Below are 24922 nucleotides of genomic sequence, written 5' to 3' on the forward strand. Positions count from 1 at the left end.
ACAGTTTGTTTTCCGTTCAAGTCTTGTAAAGACTGTGCTCAGTGCTCTCTGGGATTGCCCCATTTACTTAATGCTTTCCAAGATGGTGGACAACATATGTTCTCAATTTGATCCTGCACTGTGGCATGTCAGAGGAAACATCTGGTGGGCCAATACTTCCTTGGTAGAACTTTTTCTGTAGTCTTTACTCACAGCATGATACCCTTTAGTTCTCATAAATATCTGATGACATGCAGTCCAGACGATACATGACTTTTGTAAATTTACACTAGCAGGTAGGGTTTCAACAGTGAAGCAGCTACAGTATATAATCTTATTTTAATGTTTACCATTATATGATATAAACATATGAGTGTTTTTTTTTTTTTTAATCAGAACAGATTTGGAATTTGGTATTTGGAATTACTTGACTTGCTCACCAGTGGAGCCTTTGCAGTGAATGGGTGCCGTCAGAATGAGAGTTCAAAAAGCTAATAAAAACATCATCATAATCTACAACTCGCATGACTCCAGTCCATCAGTTAATGTATTGTGACGTGAAAAGCTGCATGCTTGTAAACAAACCTATCATTAAGTCTTTTTAAACCTCAAATCATTGCTTCTGGCTACAAGTCCTCTATTAATAATATTGCTTTCTCCAGTTAAAAGGGCTGAATAAAGAGAGAAATACCAAAACAGTTCGGAACAAATACGTTGGTGGATTTTGATGTGAGAGGACAGCTGAGAATGGTCTTTTTCACCAAAGAAGCGTTATTATGAATTATGGACTGGTATTTTGAACAGAAGTCTTGATGGATTTGTTTCTTATAAACTCGCAGCTTTTCACTTCCCAAGATGGTAATTGATAGACTGGAGTTGTATAGATTATTGTAATTAATTTGTTTTTTCCCGCTTTTATAAATTTTTACATAATACAAACATTTCTTACATTTGGTGGTTGATATAAGAGGGACAACAAACAAATAAACAAAAACAAACAATGATGACAAGAGAGTTAAAAACATTATAGCAACTATGATGCACCAGCACAATTTGGAGATTTCCCCATCAAATTGATAATTCATTACATTTTGACGGCACCCATTCACTGCAGAGGATCCACTGTTGAGCAAGTGATGTAATGATAAATTGCTCTAAGTCTGTTCCAGTAAAGAAACAAACCCGTCTTGGATGGCCTGAGTTTGAGAAATTTTCAGCAGATTAAAATTTTCCATGTAACTTGGCAAAAATGGGGTGGTGATGGCGCAGTGGATAAGACACATGCCTTTGGTGTGAGAGACCCGGGTTCGAATCCACTGTGAGACACCAATGTGTCCCTGAGCAAGACACTTAACCCCTAGTTGCTCCAGAGGCGTGCGACCTCTGACATATATAGCAATTGTAAGTCGCTTTGGATAAAAGCGTCAGATAAATGTAAATGTGAAAATCCTTTAATATAAATTTATATGCTGTTTTTCTTTTTCCAATAGGCAGACATGGATATTTTATTGATTGAAATGTAACATTACAGTCATTAGATTCTCTCTAACCTTATTTCACAGAGCAGTGGTCATCTAGGCGTATTGGCTTTAGCTTTTAGAGAGGAAAGTCCTTCTTGTTCCTGAAGTATTGTGTGTCTGTGTTCCTAAGCGACCTTATTAAAAATGCACTTGACTGAACGCAGTTAAAGGGCATGTTTAATGCTGAACATGACTTTGTGAGAGGACACCATTAGATTGCCCTTGGAATTTAAGTAAACTGACTTCAATCCTCTTCAATGTGAATAGTGGAACCTTTGATGTGCTTTGATGTTTTGACCAATGTCTCATCCCCACTCAGTGCTTTTAATGAAACACGCATTAACATGCAAACAGGACACTTGAAATAATCCTCTATAATTACAGAATAATACGATACACATGATTGCAACACTCCCCACATTTTCTGAAATAAATGTTACACGCATACACGTCAAGAGAACAAAAGACAAATTACATTCGTACAGAAAAGAACATCTGAAGTGGTTGAATTTAGGTGCAGCATATACACAATACAACTATTCTGATGATAAAACTTTGAAAGCAAAATTTACTTTCACACAAAGTACAACCTTAAATACCAGGTCAAAAAAACGTGTATGAAACATATGAAACCGTCCTGCAGTGAGTGTTTTGCTTTCACTAAAACACAAATTATCACAAAAAAACACAACAAAAATGAGCAACAGTAATTGGCACACATTCATGAAAAATAAATGACATTCAAGGAGAAGAATATTGAGTTGAGTCTGATGATGAAAACCTGATGAAATGATACAATATGTATGATTGGCATTTGTTTGCATGCAGTGAAGTGCCGTGATTTGCAATATTAATACTGATTTGTTCTGAACCCAGAATGAGTAACGTTCCTGTTTAGGGTGGAAGAAACGCACACACATCATATCTGCAGTACAAATCGATATTATGCACACCCCTATAAAATATTCAAATGTGATTACAGCCAAGAATATAATATTTACATAATTAATACAAGCACATTCCCGCATTTGTAGCATTGCCAACAATTGTTTTTGCACGGTTTGCATATGGAAAAAAGCAGAAATTATTTGAATAGTTCACCCAAAAAACATTTTTCACATATGTATTTGTGAGGCACATAAATTGGCTTCCTGAACAGAACCGATCCAAAATAATAATTTAACTTCCAGTCAATAATGACTTGCATTTCAATCTATTTGTCATGTAAAGTGAACAGATTGAAATTTAAATATTGTATGACTTTTGAAAACTTAGAATGTAGTCCATGAGTCAGATATGGGTTACATTATTTATTGTCCGCATTCAGTATTAGGTGAGTAGATAAAGACATTTTTATTTTTGGGTGAACTATGCCTTTAAGCATTATGAAAACTTGTTGATTGTCAGAGAAAATGGAGTGAGTTTAGGTAACGCTGTGACAAACACTGGGCACATTATTCAAATCATATGGAATGTAATTGAATTTAGGTAGAGTGTGTGAAAGAAATCCCTGCCTTTGACACAAGAGCAATATCTCAAACACTCCAAGCATGTCATAGGAAAATTTGCAGAGTAACACTCTAGTGGGTTATTGTACCTTATTTCTCAAAAGCCACATATTAAAAGATAAGTACATGACTGAGCACTACAAGAAATATGAAGTCAAAAACACTGAAAATGTGGCATGTGTAGTATAAATTTAATTGTGAAAAAATAAGCATAAAAGTTGAGAAACATATCTTAGATAAAGTGGAAAGCTTGTTTTCGTACTATAGGCCTTCATACTGAGTTCTTACTAAACCTAGAAATGTTACATAAATTATGGTCCAATCTCCAATGTATTTTTAGGGGTCCCTAAAGCAGGTGTTTATGAATTATTATATCTGTGATTTGAGTCAAATAACAGATTTACTTTGAATCCTTCCAATAAATAGCATTAGCAACCAAAATGGAGTATAATAAAAATACAAAATCTTCAATTTAGTTCTTGTCAGTTGTCTATATTGGCTACTGTCTTCACAGGAAAATAACAGAATTACATTCAAATAATTACTAAATTATTATTAAAAAAGAAAAAGCGGCACTGGCCTCTGGGCACTTTAAAATGTTTATGTTTCAACATACATATAGTTTTGTCTTTTAGTAAAAATATAAATTTATCATTAGTGTGGTCATGATTTGGATTAGATATATAATTAATCTTTTTTTATCACAGGGACAAATATAAGACAAAGAAGTGCATTACAGATGAAATCTAAAAAAAAGAGCCGAACATTTACACTTGATTCAACTGCACACAGCCGTCGAGCAAACTAAAATACTGCAAAGTACAAAGACAGGGCCGGTAATGCTTATATTTGTCCATTTAACATTAAATGACGGTAGCAAAATGTTTTTCCATGTAAATTCTAGGAGAAATGGCTTTGCTCCATCCTTCAGAGAGAATGAGCAGTGAATTATGGGTAAAATGGTCCGATTCAGCCATGTGACAGCTGTCGCTGTAGTCAACAGTTTATTTTTTTGTTTAAGCGGCATACTGCCACGTTCAGTGGCATCAGGCAAAGGGATTCTCTGGTTTCAAGGTGCTGTTGTCAATGTCATGGCAGCTTTTGCCATTCAAGTGTTCTGTGTGGCCGTCGATGCTGTAACAGCCCTGGACCTCTGTAATGGAGGATGCCGTGTACGACGCAGACCTCAGAGCATCAGACTGTATGATGGCGCTTCCAAACTGTATGCGGTACTGATTCCAGTACCTTCTCAAAACCGCTTGGACCTGAGGAAGATACGGACAGATGCTCAGTCAACAGAAATCATTCATTACGCAGCATGAATAATCCATTATCTTTGTGGTCTGAGCCTTTAACAATTCACTTTTCTCAAAAAAATAAAATATATATACATATATATTAGTAATAGTTCATTATCATAGTTAACTTAAAGGGGACCTATTATGCAAAAATCCCTTTTATAAGGTGTTTGAACACAGTTGTGTCATTTTCAAAGGAAATATTCTGGAAAAAATTGGTAACGGCCCCTAAATGTAAAACCAACACTTTGTGCGTGAACGTCAGCTCCAGACAAAATAAGTATCATGAGTTGGTTTTCCAAATTGCCTTTCTGAAAGCGCTTCTTGGCACGCTGTAAGGCTAACTGCTAAAGCTATCATTGTCTCTGCCTGTTTTCACTGATGCTGCCTTCAAGTGCTACCAGAATGAGCTTAAATAGGAAAGTGGTAGTTAAAAGTTGCATGAAAGCAATGTGAGTTGATCGCTTGAAGTTGTCAAGCTCATGATCAAAAGTGGGACTTATAAAGTTTGTGACAGCATGAGACCAGCTATGTTGTTATTTTTATCCCACTGTGCTCCCTGTCTGTGTAATTCATAAGCACAAATTTATTATGCACAGTATAATCAGACGACTGACTTTGAAACCGAGTATGTTTTCTGTAAAGATAACAGGCTTGTTCTAATAGTGGAATGTTTATTTGCAAGGGCTAGCACTGCTAATGCTGGAGCTTGAGCTTTTGAAGCTCCGCCCTCTTCTCCGGGAGCAACAGCTCATTTGCATTTAAAGCAACATACTCAAAATCAGCACGTTTGGGCTCATACCCTAAAAGTGGCAAAGAAATAAAAATGTATCTGTGGGGTATTCTAAGCTAAAATTTCATATATACGCTCTGGGGACATCAGAGACTTATTTTACATCTTGTAAAAAGGGGCATAATAGGTCCCCGTTAAGCATTATTTATTTATTTTTAAGTTACAGTAGGTAGGCCAAGGTAAAATTTCTCATTTAGTTTAACTTGATACTAAAATAGTCTAAAACTAAAACTGAAATAAAAATAAATAAAAACTACATTTAAAATATAATAACAAGAATAAGTATCAGAATAAGAATTACAAATACAACAAAATGAATAAAACCTTAACTAAAATTAAATGAAAGTATAAAATAAAAGATAATTCAAAATCGTCATAAACATCTATAATAGTATTTCAATGATACTAAAATAACACTGGTCATTGCTTAAATAACCATATAGTATTTTCCATATTTTAATTAAAATAATTACTATACAATTTCTTTCTTTATTTTCTCTGGTACACAAACCAAGGGATAATTTACTAAATTAATTAATTAAATTGTTTATTGATGACAAATTAAGTCTGGCATCGGAGCTAAAATAGCACTGCAACAAAATTCAAAACATATATCAAAAATCGATTGTCACATTTACCTTCTTATATATTTGGTACAGATTTTCCTTATACAGTTTGAAAGCGAATAGCAAACTCTCACATATATCATATTGACCAGTCATCCATTTATGCATAAAGGCTGTATTAACTGCTGGACCTGTGATATTATCCGTAATAACTTCTGCATGCCTTATTACCACAGTGCCTCTAAAACAGCTCAATGCAAAAACAAAAACACAGGTTCCCTCTGAGTCAGGCATTCGTATTGGTACATGTGGACATCTGCCAATGTTTTTAGGATTTAAACAGCCAGTACAGAATCTCCATATCTGAGCTTTGCTTTCAAGGAAAAGGATGTTGCACAATCCATAATTCCTTGCAGATAAACAGGAAATTTTTCATTTCAGCTGGGTAAACACTTACCTCTCCGTTGAAAAAACAGAAGATTGTGGCCACCAACAGTCCCTTAAAAATAAAATCAGAAATGCAAGTCAGCAGCAAATCAGCATAAACTGCTATCTTGCACTGCTAAACTATAATCTCCTAGATCGCAAGCTCTTCACTAATCGTTTCTCGGATGGTGTTGAGTACTGTTCTCCGTTGTGTTTTGACACATTTTGCTAGAGCGAGTGCTCTGATGTGCACAGAAAATCATCTGGGATGACAAGCCTGTTTTGTTGCATTATTTATTGTGCCGATTCAGCTACGTCTAGCAGTACCAGCTAAGGCTTCTCACTTAAACCATCAGCTAAAGAAGAAATGTCTTTGTTCTACTGATTTTTGCTTTAGTGGACAATTTAGCTAATTTCTGATATTTATCTAGAAAGCCTAAAGTTCCAGAACTCCAGTGGCAACACACATAGCACATTAAAAAAGACCACTAGTAAAAATATTTATTTTCTTCCCAATTTTTTTTTTTCAATTATGTATACTGTATAACACTTTGAGTGATAATTTCTTTATCTCATTTAGTATTTCATTACTTATTTTAAGTTTTCTTTTTTTCAGAATAAGATTTTTCTCTTTGTTTTTTTTTTATTTATTTAGTTCTCTCTGTGGTTTTATAAAAAACTATTTAAAAAAATAATACCTTTATTCAGCAAGGATTAATCAAATGTATCAAGCGACAGTGAATACATTTACAAAAGATTTCTATGTCAGATAAATGCTCTTCTTTAGAACTTTATATTCATAAATCCTCAAAAAAAGTATTACAGAAATATTAAGCGGCACAACTGTTTTGAAAATTGATAAGAAATGTTTCTTGAGCATCAAATGAGCATATATAATGAATTCTGAAGGAATATGTCACACCGAAGACTGGAGTAATGATGCTGAAAAGTCATCACAGGGAAAAAAATACATTTTCTAATATATTTGAATAGAAAACAATTATTTTCACAATATTACTGTATTCACTCTATATTTGTTAAAATAAATGCAGCGTTGATGAGTGTAACAGACCTTTTTCAAAAACCTAAACGGTCTTACTGATCGCAAATGTATGCATGTATTGTATATTTAAAAAACTGCCATATACAATATCCATTTTGCATGATTAAAATTATATTTTAGGCATTGGCAGATGTGGCAAAATGTTAATGTTGGGCTCTCATCTGTAAGATGACATGGAGACTGATTTGACTGCTTACCTGATAATGCATTAGGATATGCATGATGTAGTCGTAGATTTCAGAAGAAACCCGTCCCCCAGGTTTGTATGGGAGGAGAACGAACTGGATGCCCAGCAGTGGAACCAGAATGAGGGTGGCTCGGACAGCTTTCATATATAAACTAGACTCTGCTTGATGCGTCACTTTCAGTTTGGTGATGAGAACTCGTACAATGTTCAGCAGAAAGAACAAGTTCACCTGGAAGGACAGGCAAGATGAATGGCAAACGCAAAACAAAAAGATCCCAGCTGGCTGGCAGATGTCAAAAGAGAGAGATGTAGGTAACTTCAAACCACTTTAGGATCCTAGTGTTCTTTTTGATGTACTGATACATGTAAACATTGTGCTTGACTGCTCAAACATAAATTAAGATTGGCAAATACAAACTTCTGGATGTAATTTACGCAAAAAATACCAAAATATTATAATTAGTCTTGCACAAAAAGATGTTTTGGAAACAAAAAGGACAAAAACATCCAGATGTCTTACCACCAGTGCTGCACAGATAGGGCCATGAATAATGTATAGCAGAGAAGTACTTGAGCTGATCCAACAACTGCGGATTGGGAAGGAAAGGATTAGCCGAACCTTTGCTTTACTTCACATGGATTTAGGTAAGAATCTTAAGAAAAAGGATTTGAGTGTTGTTTATAAGAGTACAAATTACAAAAACTAATCTCACTATGATATCCTGCATTAGCAATTATAATAATAATAAATTTAACTTAAAGCTACAGAGCAAGAATACTCACTTATCATTGTAGTAATAACTTCTGGCTACGGCATGTATTGTAGCAGGTATAAGAGGGAAACCTGTTATTTAAAACAGATAGAGCTTGAAAGTTTATGCAATTAATGCTGTAAATAAATAGCTTTGATTTATTAGAACACTCACCCCATCCAAGAAGGTAATACCACATTAAATGCTGTTTTTCAGCAAAAACAGCCACAACAATGAGCGTGTGCAAGTAAATTCCTTCACAAAGCATCCAGAAGTAGTTGCATCCAAAGATGTACAGATGGATAAATTGTGATACTTTGCAGCTGATCTGAACAAAAGCAACATGGACATTTAATAATGATTTGCACAGCAGATAGGTGACATGCTGTAATGCTTTTAAATGATCAAAGAAAAGCTGAAAATACTTAGTCATTATTTATTCACCCTTTTGTTCCATAACAGGTTAGTCTGATTGTATGGCAATAGATGCAAAATTATTAAGTTTTCCTCTTAAAATTCTACGTTTCTGACTTTTTCCTCACAATTAGAATTGTCTGAATTGTGAGATTCTCAATTCATAAACTCACAATTGCGACAAAATTGAGCGCTAAAAAGTCACAATTAAGTTTTTTCCCCTTATTCCATAATGGAAACAAAAAAAAAAAACTGAATTGCAAGATTCTGTCAGAGTTCAGAGAAAATAAAACGAAAATTTTGTCAGATGTAAATTCGCAATTACCAGTTCACAACTAGCTATAAGATATAAACTCACAGTTCTGAGAAAAAAAGTCTGAATTGTGAACTCGCTGTTGGAAAAAAAAAAAAGCCAATAAATAAACGGGTGAGTAAAAAATGACAAGTTACTGTCAATACACACTACTTACTGGGTTTTCCTGAACTAGTTCTTGGTTGTTTGCCACTGCTGTTAACCAAATGATAGTGATGATGGAGTTTAATACAAAGGAAATGAAAAGGTTTTTGTGCAGGGTAATTCTCTGGCAGCTCAAACTCCTATAGGCACAAAAAAGACAGCAAGATATGACGAGATAATTGTTATAAACCATTAAAGCTTGAATACAGTAGTGAAAGAGAGATTTGCACCTACTTGAAATGAAAGAATATGCCTAGCGAGATGAACAAAGATGTTAAAGAGAGCCCATGACCAATTAGCGCCAAGTAGAACAAATTCATTGCAGTCTGCAATCACACAAACAATAGAGTCATGAAGTGTATATTCTGCAGGCCAATTCAAATGTGTGTTTATATCCATCTCAAGTGTTTGTAGTGTTCATGCTCATACCCTGCGTCCTTCAGTAGTGTGCAAATTACATCTGGTGAAATTTGTCCATGTGCGATTACTCTCAGGATGCAAGAACCACTGCCCGCTTTCTGTACATATTTTGGTGACCATTTCTGCAAAGAAACAGAAGTAAACCCAAACATGTTACCAAGAGAAGCATCGATATGAAGTCTAGACATGGTGAAAGCTTCATTTGTTTGTCAGCTCTTAGCAATATTTTTAGATATGGTATGTCACAATACTCCTGTCTTGTATTTATGTTGTGCTTTATTAATTCATTTTAATTTTTTATTATTATTTTTTTTTTATATATATATCTTTTACATTAATTTTATATGTATATATCTTTCTTTTTTCCCTCCTCTTGCTTTCTTCTCCATGTATTTTTTTTCTGTTGTTCGGTTCTGTATATGTTGTAAGTGGTTAAATTATTAAAAAACAAGCACTGTTTTTTTTTTGTCTGTAGAGAAAAATAATAGCTAATGTAATATAGATATTTTTCCAAGCAATTTTTAAGATTAATTTTAGAAAGTAACTAACTTCAATGCAAAATTTATTGAACAAAAAATGTAATAAATAAACTATACGTATTTATTTATTTATTTTCCTCGTCATGTATAGTTTTTCTATTGCTGTAAAAGCCAGGCTTTGTTCAAAAAATGTAAAAAAAAATTAAATAAATAAAAGTCATAAAGTGATATTTTACTGCTATTTTTCTAAGCTCTTTTTAAGATTAAAGTTAGAAATTATTACAGATATTAATAACATTACTGCAAAATTTATTAAACTTGGAAAATGTCTTTAATATTGAAAACATGCTCATCCATTCACCTTACCTTACTTCAGGGCAGAAAACAAGTCTGGGATAATGGAGTGAAAGAACTGACAATGATGTATGCGTATTAGGCAGATGAGTAGAAAGCACTTACACTAAACCTTATAACTTGAATATTCACCTGTAGGGTCAAAATCCTGGAAATAGTCAGGGCAGTGTTGCTCAGAAGTGACGCCAGTCTCTGTGTCGTCCCAACACAACCATCCATCCCAGGTCCTGTTGCACACTGGGTCAACTAGATATTTGAAAAAAGCCCAAAACATTTATTGGTTTCTGTGGAGACTGGGAAACTGCAACTTCCTGTTTTCATTATCACTATTCTTAGTTCTACCAGCTTTTTCCAAAACCCAGTCCCCCGTGTGCTATAGGTGTTCTGCAGCTTATGGAAAGTGTTCCAAATCAGTCATTGTTGTGTCTTGCTTAGGATGCTAAGTATGAAGTCTACTAGGTTTTGGAACGGAGCTAATATTTCACAGCTGTCCTGCCACCCAGTGGGGCCAAATGCACTCTTCCTAACAGAATGAATATGAGCCACCTGAGGCTTTGTGTGTTCTTGCTGTACTAATTAGACAGGATGACAAAAAACTACTGTCAACGTTTGCAATACATACTCTATGAGAGGCTTATATTATTATTTTAGCATGACACATGTGCGTGCTTGCTGTAGCATCAAATCAATAATCGCAGAATGAATATCTGTAAAGTAACATGTAAATGACACATTGTCAGGATACAGAATAATACAACTTGATCTCTGTCTTGTAAAAACTCTTGTCTACCTCTTCTGTCTTGACTGCTGTCCTTCATGATCTTCTGATAGCACTCGAACTGTGCCGTCACAATCTTGTTTCTGGTAACACCGATGTCATGGTACACATTTTGAGGATGTTGTTGCTGGCTTTCGTTAACCTCAGGACTGGCTAGAACAATGAACTGCAAACAATAGGCACATTATGAAAGTAATGTCTGAGAACAGGCTGATTTCACAAACAATCATCTCATTCAAGTTTCTTTCCTTAGATGTATGAGACAGGTAAATGTAAAATTACTACCACATGTGGTTATTCTTAACTATAGACAGGGGACAGGGGATTAATTCCATATAGTCACTTTGGATGTAAATGTAAATTAAACACATAGTTGCACAAACTCCATATATTCACTTAAAGTTGCTAAATGCTACCTAATGTATTCTGTACTATTTGCTCATTGTAATTTACTTAAGCAGCTGCTTTGCTTACACATAATATACCATTTTGAGACATTAACATCAAAGACATTACCCTATATTGTAATAGAGTATCATGTATTTTGTAGCCCAAAACTCTGAAATGAGTAAGCATTTTAGCACTTCTGGTTCCATCATCCAGAAGTCAAAGTTTTGGTAACACTTTATTCCAATAGTCCCCTTTAGACATTCTACTAACAGTAAGTAACTTTGCAACTAAATGTCAACTAGTAGTCATTAGAGTATTAGAAGACAGTCTGCTTAATATCTTCTAACACTTTATTTTGATGGGTCCACAACATACAACATATTGATTATGAGAAACTTTGAAAGTATATGTCAACTTATTCTACTAACCATAAACCTACCTTAACAGTCTACTCTGAGAATTAGTAGACATGTAGTTGCAAATTAATGAGAATTAGTTGACATGTAGTTACAAAGTAACTAATAGTTAGTAGAAATGTCTAAAGTGGACTATCAACATAATAATTTGAATTGGATAAATGCCTGAAATAAGGTCTGTGGTTAACACAAATGCAAGATATTTTCTTTTTTTTCTTCTATTTTTTCTGTGACATAAACTACATTGTTATTGAATTTATGATTTTTTAAAAAGCTTTTACTGCTGTTGGGGATGAATGGGACTATAGAGGTTGCTGGGGACATTAAACATCCAACCAAAGCAATTATTAATATTTTAAACCAGTTTTTAAAAATCTTTTGTTCAAATTTTAGTATTTTTTTGTGTTCTGTCAATTTTAGTAGTTGTTGTTGAAACCAGGGTGCTGCTAATTTCCGGGTTGGCCAACAAAAATCTTATCTCTGCACCACTCCATATTTTAAATATAATGAGGCAAATAATCTTTCACCTCAGTGACAGATCCCAGCAGAAACAGACAGATCATCCAGCTGCAAGCTGTCATCTTCTTTGGCATTTGCAATGACCCAGTATCGATCTGCAAGGAAGGTAATGTCAATAAAACACTCTGCACAGTTCTAAGTGCTCTTATGCGGTTATTGACACAAACAGAAGTGCTTGTCTTCTTCTCTAGCTTATTGCAAACACGGCCACACAGAAACATACAGACACACATGCACAGAATACAAATTTGTAATATTTGAACTCTACTGTCTCTGATGGTTACTTCAGTTCTTATAACTCTTATCAAGCTGGAATCAGTTCACTTAAATAGACTGTTTGAACCTATTCACATCAAATGCCCTGTGTCTAATGAGTAAATTAGTCCAATGACAAATCCTTAAATTAATGGACAAATAAACCATTCCACTATTCTCAATATTGCTCAATTATATAACTAGATAAACAATTTCAAATACAGCTTGAATATTCACATACGTAGAATGGTTATTTTGTGATTCTAGCCAGGTCAAGCAAACACTTTAACCTAGATTGTGCAGTTTCTTCAAATCCCAGTTCACCAAGAATGGTTTAGTCAATGAGGGACCCTCATACGCAATAGAGTAGCTGATGTGGAGAAACGTTCCCTGATATTACTAAATAATGTCCCTTGACTGCTCACATGGACGTTATGGCATGTCTTCAGGTCTGTTTGGACTTACGCTGCTCATATTGGGTCACACTCTTGCAGGAGTGTCGGGGGGAAAGAAAAGGGGGGTATTGCAAATTAGAAACAGACGGTGAAAGCCAGTCGTAATGTTACCCACAATGCAGCATATCATGAAACAGCACTGGCGGATCCCAAGGGCCACTGCTTGTAGCTGCGTCATTGGCTGCAGCTGAAATAATGCTGTTTACTTTTCCATTTGAGGAAATAAACATGAAGGTTAGAGCCTTTGTTAGCCACTCTGCAGGCTGGTCATGCTGATATCTGTCCTCTATTGATATCCGCACTCTTTTATCTTCCGTTGATCGCACTACTTGAACAAACAGCGGTATTTTCCCTTGCCGATGAAACCTCTGAGTACAAGCACATGGGAGGAAACTGGATCCGTGTTATGGCCATTTTAACTGTTTGAATTTGACAGATAAATCATCTCAGTACTCGGGGGATGAGGAGAGATGGAGCAAGTTCAGTTTGTGCTTTTTTTAAATAGCCTTTGTTTTGCATCATAGCTGTTTTTAAGAGGTTGTGTTAACTTTTTGAATGCAATAACATACACTGTATGTACTGTACAATCTACTTGTGGTCGACCTATATTGATTTTTTTTAATGGCTGATGTTGAGAGCAGGGTGGCTGATATGAAGCCGATATATGATTTCATTTAATTTAATTTTCTATTTAATTTAATAATATTAAATTATTACACACTATTCAGTTTAATATAATATTTACTAAATTAGAAATAATTCATATGAAACATGAATTTAAAAAAAAAATGGACATTTTGCACGTTACATGTACTTACTATTAAAATAACAAATTATGCATAATTACATGCATGCAACCCTAAGACATACCCTAAGGTGATATTTGCAACATTTTACTAATTGTTTTCACTAGTTTTAGGTAAGCTACAATGAAAACTATATTAGTGTCCACAACAATGGCAGATAATGTTCTGTTTAAGCTGTTCTAAGTGTGCATTGCAGTTATGTTTTAAGATAATTGCAAGGCAGGATTTAAACTTTTTTTGGCTTTCAATGTTAGAATAATTTTAAAATATTTTTGGTTATAATTATCGTACTTGCTGATATCTCTTGTGTCCATATGCCTTTGTTTTAATAAAAGAAACACATTTTAGTACACAATTTAGCTAATATAAGGGAACAAATGAATTAAACATGGGCACGATTTAACTAAAAAAAGGGAACACATTTTTAATACATGAGCACAAATTAAGACATTCTTTATTTTATCCCCAATACTTTTTCCCGTATGTCATGAGAAGCTCCGTACATACTAGTACTGTGGTGAACGCTAATCTAAATACATTTGCATTGTGGTCACTGCCGAAGTTAAATCATTCATGTGCCACATCAAGTGGAGAACAATTCAGAATGAGCAGGAAATAATCGAGGGTAAGTGCACGCACACTCTGAGTAATGACCAGTCGTCTCCATCCTTACTTATCCAACAAATGGAAATCCAATAACGCTTCCTTTAATAACACTTGTTGGGGCCATTATTCATAAGAGAAAATGACACACTTTCCTGCAAACATGCAATCTGATAAATAGCTGAGCGTTCCAGACTATGTCGCTTATGTGTTACCTTATTACAGTTGCAATCGATAGACAAAAAGGTCACTTTGTTGGTCAGGCAATCTCCCTTTATACCTCATTGGGTAATATATAAAACTTTGACGTGTGGTACTTAGCAGACAATGTATCATACATATATCGATCACATGTGAAGTCTTATATTTAAACAAAAAATAAAAACTGACAATTAAAAAAAAGTGGCACAGGACTGTGTACTTGTGTATAGATTTTGTACGAATTTTTTTCTGATTTATCGGCGCTATTGTTTTGAATACAGTTGAAGCTTGTAAACATCCGACAGTGACCAAAGGATGTTTGCTTTCTGTCCAAGTTCCTCCTGAGCAGTCATAATTACCTTTTCCTATTTTCAGAATAACCCCAGCTCGCTCAGAACTCCCACAATGTGATCTGCAGCGATTAGACTTATCGCTCAGCTACATACTCGACTCAGACCCAGTGGCACATATGGACGTAAATATGCCCTGAGCACAATTTGTATCAATCTCGTTTCCATTAGAGATGCACATGTAAACATTGAAACTGTGCACTCAAGATAAACACTCCTTAAAATATTTTCAATTGAAATCCAAGAAAAATCTGTCAATATTTACTCCTAATTTTATTCCCAAAAAAAAATTGCTGCTGTTTTTGATATGGAAAACCAAAGGGGTGTTTTTTGAAGAATTTCACACAGCTCCATACACAGCTGTCAAGCTTTGAAAAGGACACCATAAAAGTAGCCCATATGAGTCATGCCCTCTATATTCCAAGTCTTTTGATGTCATATGATAGCTAGCTGTGTGTAAAAAGTGGACAAAGTTTATTATATTTGACAAGATGTGTTATTTTAGTATCATTGATGTGCTATTATAGTATTTAATAATATTTTGAATTAGCCTTTATTTTTTATATTTTATCTTAGGTTTTAGTTCTATTAATTTTAGTAATTAAACTTTTGAATTAGCTTTTATTTTTATATATTAATTATAATTTTAGGTTTTAGTAATTTGGTTGAATGCTTTATTGTGTATGTGTATCTATATATATATTTTTTACCCTTAATTTTTCCTTCAATTTTAGTTCTAGCAGTTTTAGTACTTAAACTTATTTTATTTTGGTTAGTTGCCAAGGCAATATTTTTTACATTTGATTAAGGTTTTTTTTTCTGTTATTTATATTTTATTTTATTTCAGGTTCATTTTAATTTACTAAAATTATTTTTTATAGTTTCAAGTAACTGAAAGTTTACCCCCCCAAAAAATGTACTTATCTGCGAACCATCCAAGATGAATTTGTTTCTGCATCAGAACCGATTTGGAGAAATTTAGTACTAAATCTATCATTAACATCAAAACAATTTATTAAATAAACAGCTTTCTGATTCACAATACATCAATTAGTTGCCTGGAGTCGTGTGGATTACTTTGTGGATTATTGTGATGTTTTTAATCAGCTGTTTGGACTCTCATTCTGACGGCACCCATTCACTGCTATTCAATGCTGAATATCTCCAAATCTGTTCTGATGAAAAAACAAACTCATCTATTTTTTCTTTAACACCGCTCCTAAATGCAACCCATTCTTTCTTGTAACTAGCAAGTCTTTTGTATTTTTGCAAAAAAAACAAACAAATCTGGAACAAGACCAGATACATGTTGTAGAAAAAACAAAAGGGCAACAGCTGTCTTTGCGCCAGATATTCTCAGCTGTAACCTGCCACCTGATTTGCACATAACAGCCCAAAGCCATCAGGTGCAGTTCACTCCTTTACACACTCACTCCACCCCTTTGTTTTGTCAGGGCACCTCAAATCCTCAAACCATCCTTTCATGTGATTCCACTCTTGTGGATTTTTTTGTTGGTTGCAGCTGGTGTGCATTAGCTGAACATGAAAATGAATCCAGCATTGGCTCACAGCTTGCCTTGGGCACAACCAGATGTTGAGCTTTACAAAGCGAATCATAATGAAGTCATGCAGATGCTGGAGAACACGGCTGGCAATGTTGTCAGAGAGAAAGCTGCTCTGAATTTTCTTAGAAGGCCTAAGTAGGAGGGTGGATTGTAGAACAGACCATTAGAAAATGCCAAGCTTTTACTTTGTTTGATCCCTGTGCCCTTCCACACCCATACACAACTATCCGTCACATGTGCAACAATGTATATGATGGTTTTAGTTCTGCTTTATAGGCAGTGATGGCTGTGATGCCAGTAACAGGTAAATAGCTTCAGAAATTTTTAGTATGTCTTTTTTATTAGATTAGTCTATGCAATTAGCAATTCTGAATCACATTTATGTGCATTAACATCCTCATCTCTAACAGTCCCGTAATGCAGTGGTTATTTATTTTTTTTTTTTTACTTTTTGATTTCAGATTTTTTTTGTACATGTAAGTAAATAAAACATAAACTCAAACTTCAAAATGTACAATGTGCAAAAGTATTATCACAATTATTACCAGATTCCATTTTTATTCATGTTGTAAGTAAACTCATATTTGATTAATCAAGTTTTTCTGTGTTGTTAAAAAAGATGATTCTTATTCTCACAAAAGTTGCATTTATTTGATAAAAAAGTAATATTATAATAAGTGTATATTATTCCAATTTTATTTCCAGCTGTTTTCTGCTATTTTAATGGGCTATATTTTAAAATGTAATCTATTTCTGTGATCGCAAAGCTGAATTTTCAGCACTTCAGTATGTATATATGTATGTGTGTGTGTGTGTGTGTGTGTGTGTGTTTATGTGGTTTATGAGGACACAAATTTGTATAATGACATGGGTATGACAGAGGTATTACAATATGAAGGTGGTTTATGAGGACACTGCCTATGTCCCCATAATTCAAAAGGCTTAAAAAACAAACTAAATGGTGTTTTTTTGAAAATCTAAAAATGCACAAAGTCTCCTGTGAGGGCTAAGTTTAGGTGTAGGGTTGGTGTAGGGCAATAGCACATACAGTTTATTCAGTATAAAAACCATTACGCCTATGGAGAGTCCCCATAAACCACAAAAATGTGTGTGTGTGTGTGTGTATTATTTGTGTTTATTATGTGCATTTAGCATTTTTACTTTAGACCTGAGATCCATTTTTGAGAACCACAGTAGACACAAGCTTGTCGTATTTGTTTTCTATGAAATAAACATAATAAGGTTATTTCAATGTTAGATTATGATGTTTCAACAAAAGCAGCTAATGCAGCAACAATTTGAGGGATTATATAAACCTGAGCATCAGGTTCATCTAGATAGCTGCAGGATATTACAAAAAAGGGTGTGAAAACATACACTGTAACACAATCTGACAAATATACCAGTGCTTTAACTTAAAATAGAGCCAGAGTGTATGAAAAGCAGCATATAAAAAGTTGAGGGTTAAGCAAAAAAGTATAAATGTTTAATTCAGACTGAAAGCTACACCAGCATCTGCCAAATCAGGTCAGCAAATTGCTGTTATGAAACACAGCAGCTAACTACCTGGACAAATCTGCTAATGTTGATGCTCGGTAATGTGAACCACCCTTTCCTGCCTAGTACAGCTGAATATGCAGAACCCCAGGGGCAACCATTATCCTCCAGTGTGGCTACTGACATAAACACCCCAAGGAGAACAGAAATAAAACAGGGTGGCAAAGCGGGTCATATTAAGTTACAAAAATACACATTTAAAAATAAAGCCATCACAAGCTGCTCCAGAATAACACCTGCAGAGTAAATACATATTTAAAGCTATTTCAGGGCTCACACCATAATCCATCCCCAAAGTGTTTCCACTGTTTGTCATAACTTGCTCTTGAGTGTCTGGATTCAGATGCATGTCATGATGGAAAATTTGAAAATGATCTTTATGCAATGGGTGAATTTACTAAACAGCTCAACCAGATGCTTAATGGACTGGGGTAATTTAAATATTCTTATCATTTCAGTTATTTATTTTTGTGCTGTTACTTTATTTATAGATTTTTTTGGTGAATTGGATGCTGAAAAACTCAAGTGGTATCTGCTGGCACGTTTCAAATATTCTAGTGCTTAGCTGACAGCACATTCTAACTTTTAGTGTTAAACATTGGCAAAGAACGTCCTTTAAAAATATTGCTGCTAAAACATAGTTCTTTCTAGCATTATGCATTATTGCATTATTTAAAGCATGTAACACTAATGCCCATATGCAAGGTAATCGTGTAGCTCTTGCAATGAAGGCATTTTTGTTTGAAGGAGTAGATCACACAAATATGAAAATTTGCTGAAAGTTTTCTCACCCTCAGGCCATCCAAGATGTACAGATGTGGAGAAAATTAGCATTACATAATTTGCTCACCAATGGATGCTCTGTAGTGAATGGGTGCCATCAGAATGGTAGAATGTCAGTCCAAAGAGCTGTTTAAAAACATCACAATAATCCACAAGTAGGCTAATCCACATGACTCCAGTTCACCAGAAAGCTGTGTGTTTATAAGAAACAAATCCATCATTAAGGCATTTAACTTTAAACGTTTGCTTCTGGCCTTAATACAACTCCGTAATCCATAATAATGCTTCCTCCAGTGAAAAATGTTGTTTTGCACATCAGAATCCACCAACATTTTTGTTTAGAACTGTTTTGGATTGTCTTCACCTGTGCATTTTTCTCTCCTGATTCATACAGCATAACTTTCACTGGAGAAAGCAATGTTATGGATAGGGCTCATATTTTAACCAGAACAGCAATGAAGTTTGAAGTTACAAACATCTTAATGATGAATTTGTTTATTAAAAACATGCAGCTTTTTGCTTCACAATACATTAATAGATGGACTGGAGTTGTGTAGATTGTGTCGTTTTTATCAGCTGTTTGGACTCTCATTCTGACGGCACCCATTCTCTGCAGAGGATCCATTTTTGAGCAAGTGATGTAATGCTAAGTTTCTCAAAAACTGTCCTAACGAAGAAACAAACTCTACATCTTGGAAGACCCAAGGGTGAGTAAATCTGCAGCAAATATTCATTTTGGGGTAAAATATTCCTTTAATGAAGCATTCACCAAAGAAAATCTACAGATCAAGTAACAGCACATATTAAAAACTGAAATTCATACAAATATTCAAATACCCCCAGTGCATCTTAGGACATTTGTGATCCTGGACCTTAAGTCTTAAGAGTCTTAAGAAATTTATATAATCTGAAAGGTGAATAAATAAGCTTACCATTGATGTATGGATGGTTAGGATAGGACAATATTTGGCCGAGATACAAATATTTGAAAATCGGGAATCTGAGGGTGCAAAAAAGTCAAAATACTGAGAAAATCGCCTTTAAAGCTGTCCAAATTAATTATGCATATTACTAATCAAATACAAGGTTTTGATATATTTACAGTAAGAAATTTACAAAATATCTTCATGGAACATGATCTTTACTTAATATCCTGATTTTTGGCATAAAAGAAAAATCGATAATTTTGACCCACACAATGTATTTTTAGCTATTGCTACAAATATACCCCAGCGACTTAAGACTGGTTTTGTGGTCCAGGGTCACATTTAGCATCTGTTTGAGCTGTTTAGTAAATTTGTCCCTGTGTTAATAAAATTCTAAATGTAAAATTTTCCATTTAATTTGTGTTGTTACTTGATTTGCAGCTTTCTTTGGTGAGTTGGATGCTGAACAACTAAATAAAATGCATGTAAATAAAGTGGTATCAGCTGGCATGATTCAGATATTCAAGTGTTTAGCTGACTTTATATTGCAACTTTTATGCCTGCTAAAAACAGTTATCTATAGTTTACAGTAAATGCATTATTGAAAGCATGTAGCACAGATACCCATATGCAAGACAATCGCATAGAAGCTCTTGCAATGAAGAAAGTTTTTTGTTTAATGAAGCATCCAAAACGACCGCTGGGAAACTGCTAGGAAATCTGACCAAACACATGCAAATATATTCCCAGAATCCCAGTATATTATAACTAGACAGCTGAAAAAACTCATGGGGGACCATTGTGTTCATAAAGATCCCCAGAGGCGTCCTGTTGTGTATAGACAGCTAGTTCTGTGTCTAACATGTAAAACCACTTCCTCTGCAGACCATAACCCAGGACCAGAAGAGTTCTGCCTCTACAGGACAACAGTCTGGATTCCGTAGAGCTATGAAAATAAAACTCGGAACTTGATCACATTCACTCCTATTTTTAAACCCGCAGGCCTTCAGCCTGTACCCACCAGGACTAGAGAAGGCGTGTGAAAGGTCCTGAACTTGAACTGCCGTCAACTTCGCTGCTTACGTGAGAGAACGGCATGGCAGGTTTAGCACGAAAGGCGTTCATTGAGTTATGCAACTCAGGTAACACTTTCAGCACGTTCCGTGAGAAGCAAACAAAAGTGAGAGATTAAGGGGAAAGAAAAGAGGAGAGTGTTAAAATTAGAATAGGAAGATCCAGTTCCACCTTGGAATGAAATCCATTTTAGAGGAAGTGTTTGACAGACACATGATAGCCCAAGACTGACCCACTTGGAAGTGGGTGGGCACTAATTCATCTAAATATGTTCCCAGGATCCCCCGCACTCCGAGTGGTGGCAGAGGCCAGTAAATCGTATAGCCGCTGTCCGCCAACGGCAGCTTTTTTAGTGTATATCAGCTTTAGAAACTCATTCTGAAGCTCTGTTTATATTTCCACTGTCCAGATCTCTAACCCAGAGTTTAGCTCACACCTGAGCATGCTAATCAATGTCTTCAGGATCACTAGAAAATCACAGGTAGGTCAGTTTGATCAGGGTTGGAGCTAAACTCCAGGAAAGTAGATCTCACTAACCAGATTTGAGGATCCCTGGATTAGCCACAACTTTTGAATGGTAGTGTATCATGGTTTCCACAAAAATATGAAGCAGCATATAGGTCAAACTACTTGTGTATACAGCAGACAGAGATATTTTATAAGGCTATACCTAGAGCAATAATTCTTTACCAAGTATCTCAATAACCGTTAGAAATAAAACATTTATGATTTTGTCATTTTGTGTTTAATGCAATGTGATAATACTGACTAGTGAATGAAATAGATGTGATGGAAATAACAGCTAGATAGCGGGTTGCGATAAAAGGCTTGCCGCACTTCAACGCACATAAAACCTAATGTATCTGGAGAGAGGAAATGAAATGGTCCTATTAGCCCGACTCCAGTTTAATGCCCGAAACAAGACACCAAGTCTCTGACTGTAATAAATCTGTTTTTTAATTTTTATTTATTTATTTTTTGCATTAATTCAAAGCATCTAATAATGTACTCTGACACTGCTGCCAATGAAAAATGCAAGACATATCATGGGCTGTCTTGCGGTGGAGATAGAGAAAACATTTAATTTGCAAATGCTCAGGGGTGTTTTGAGCTCACATGCATCTAATTATGACCAGTGTGCACAAATTCTATTAATCCAACCAGTGGGACTAGAAAGTATATTGCTCAAGAGCAGGCTTTTACACTGAGTACTGGATTGTGATAGCTATATTTTCAGTAAAACATTCTGGCATGGTTTACTGTCTGCTCTCCACGTTTCCGTGACGGAGGTAAGGGGTGAACCATGGTAATGGCACAGTAACTGAATGCAGTGTTGCCAGGCCAAGAACACAGCTTTGTTCCACTGACATTAAATCCTCCTTGAAAGCTGCACTCAACCCTGACAAACACATGCATGCTTTGGGGCTCTGCATTGAGATCCACATAAAAGGCTCTCAAACGGCGAGGCTAAATAATTGATTCACTTTTAAAAACATAATCTATGCTCTTTAACATATTCTGTGTGAGAATTAATTGGCTTTTCGTGCTCTAACAAATCCTCTTTCGTTAGGTCTCTTTGCCAGCTCGCATTCCCTAGAGACGAACGGTCACTAACCTTTTAATTTTGCAACCGATGGAGCAGAATCCATAGCACAAATTGTTCATACCTCAGCACTATGTATAAGGTCTGATTATGAAAATAAGCGATATTGGAGAGTGCTTGTTCAGACAAAATGCACTGCCATGATTCTAGGATGTTATGGTTGGTTAACAGAGCTTTGCTATGCCTTTGCTAAGGTGTTCTGAGTGGTTTTACCATGCTTCTGTGCCATTACTGGGGATTTCTGGGTGGTTACGTTGCTTCTGTGGGTGTCTGCTCAGGTTGGTCTTTGATAGCCGCATGATTTAAGGTATTATTCATGCCAATAGCACAAACGACGCATGAAGTTTTACATTTGGAAGTTTAAAATCTGTTACCGTAAGCATCAGCAATAATAATTGATGCTTCCATTTGAGATAAGATAGAATTTTACATGAAAGATCTTCGGAAGATACTGCACATCAAGCAGAGATAGTGTCATTGCATCATATGTGCAAAATCATTTTAGAAATCTTTGCTTCATCACAGTATTTCATCATGTACAAGCAGCTGCTTATGTAACCATGTGTCCAAAAAACACAAGACTATCTGTTGGCTAATTATCACAATTCTTCCTCCTTGGAGAGATTGTCAGACCCCTTCTGTCAGGTTAGGTGTCAACAGACACCTTGGTATTTCTAGTTACTTCATGATACTGGTATTTTATCTTCTCAGTTCCTGGCACTGATGTAGGCTGTAAGGTTTTGGAATAATGACAGCAGTACAACAATAAGAGCTACAGTTCTAAGACAGAATGTAAAAGATATATATTTAGAGGTCCTCAAAATAATTACTAGCAAATTCAGTTTTAGTTTGACAAATTTTATATCAAAGCAGACACTTTCTTTACAGAAAATAATAAACTGAACAAACAAACTATTTTTCTACCACTTTTGACTACCTAAATTTATCCTTTAAGTGGATTTCGAAAATATTAAGTATTGTATTCGCTAAGTAATCTGGAAGATAATCAACCTTTCTATATATATATATATATATATATAGAGAGAGAGAGAGAGAGAGAGAGAGAGAGAGAGAGAGAGAGAGAAATTGATTGTTGCTCATTTACAATTCAAAAACATTTATTTATTTATTTAAAAGAACGATTACAGGGTACAGTCATTCTTTATTATAAAATATTGCAGTTCGTACATACAAATAATATAATAATAATAATATTAAAATTATGATCAATTTGTAAGTGCAATCCAGTTTTGATCATTCTAATATTGAATATAGACATGCACAAATGTGGTCACACTCTCACATCGCATCTCAGCGGAGCTAGGAAATTACAGTAACACAAGAGCCAAACTGCCCCTTATGATATTACACACATAATAGCGTCAACAGTCAAACGGAGAAACCCGCTGTTTGGTTATTTATTTACTCAGTCTAAAGCTGTCATTAATTCATTAGAAGTCTTGGACTCCGTTCAGTCAGCAGTTATTATAACATGACATGAAGCCTGTTTGACAGGAGAGGCTCCAGCTGCACTTGCTAAATTAATTCCCTGTCAGACCATATTTATAATTCAACAGTCTGTGTCAAGCTTATCCTTACCTGCAGATTAAATCCAAGGGGTTCTGGAGATGTTCAGGTAAAAACGGAACGCGTCTTCTTGTTATTTAAAAACACAAAAAGTCATTACTTTCCTTCGCGGCGTCACGATTGCATGAAACAATATAACACTATCAGAGCGCGAGATGAAAGAGCGCACGAGACGCGCAGAGCGTGAATGACGACGGCTGTCAGGCTGCAAGATATCCAGTGTAGTAGCTTCCTGTTACATCATCACAGCTTATCCCCGCCTCAATGGCACACTGGAGCTTTCCTTCCACTGTTTGCTTTGTTATTTAAAATTATAAGGATTGTCCTTGTTACTAGTACTGAGTAATATTAATGCACATGTATACTTGATTAAAGCTAGGATTATTATGCATATAATTATTATGCATGTAATTATGCATATATATATATATATATATATATATATATATATATATATATATATATATATATATATATATATATATACACTCTAGAGATGTCTGTGTACATTTTAAAATTGAATTTTTTAAAGCTTATCTGTATGTTTTTTTTTCTCATTGTACATTTTATGTGGATGTTTGTAATTACAGTAATTACTTTAGATTTGTGGGGTAAACAACATTCTTGTCCTGAAGTGAAAAGTTAGACCCTCGGGGGCCTGTTTCATAAAACAAGTTTACCAAATAAGCCATGTTTAGACCAGTTAGTCTGATTATCGCAAGTTGGTTGGGTTCAAAATAAGTCAGACTAACTGAAATAAGCCTGGCTTGTTTGGTAAACTTGTTTTATGGAATACCCCCCGGGGTAAGATGACCCCCATCTTATGACAGTTTAACAA

The 24922-nt window shown here is 35.0% G+C and overlaps 1 protein-coding gene across 2 annotated transcripts; it reads right to left on the reverse strand.

The window, feature by feature from the left end:
• Window positions 1-1805: 1805 nt before the first annotated feature.
• calcrla (calcitonin receptor-like a) lies at window positions 1806-24310 on the reverse strand. Of its 2 annotated transcripts, XM_079426890.1 has the most exons (14): window positions 24097-24310; window positions 19827-19894; window positions 12328-12414; window positions 11007-11160; window positions 10349-10462; window positions 9393-9505; window positions 9198-9289; window positions 8977-9103; window positions 8267-8420; window positions 8124-8184; window positions 7861-7927; window positions 7351-7569; window positions 6122-6163; window positions 1807-4272 (listed from the first exon to the last, which is right to left on the reverse strand). In XM_079426890.1, the coding sequence occupies exons 2-14, from the start codon at window positions 19827-19829 to the stop codon at window positions 4054-4056; spliced, it is 1452 nt and encodes a 483-aa protein (XP_079283016.1). In that variant the 5' UTR covers window positions 19830-19894; window positions 24097-24310; the 3' UTR covers window positions 1807-4053. The 2 variants fall into 2 exon arrangements, with proteins under 2 accessions (XP_079283015.1, XP_079283016.1); XM_079426889.1 differs by lacking the exon at window positions 19827-19894 and having other exon boundaries at window positions 1806-4272; window positions 24097-24279.
• Between the last annotated feature and the right edge of the window lie 612 nt (window positions 24311-24922).

The sequence above is a fragment of the Barbus barbus genome, assembly GCF_936440315.1.
Source record: "Barbus barbus genome assembly, chromosome: 10".
In the NCBI taxonomy this organism is placed as follows: domain Eukaryota; kingdom Metazoa; phylum Chordata; class Actinopteri; order Cypriniformes; family Cyprinidae; genus Barbus; species Barbus barbus.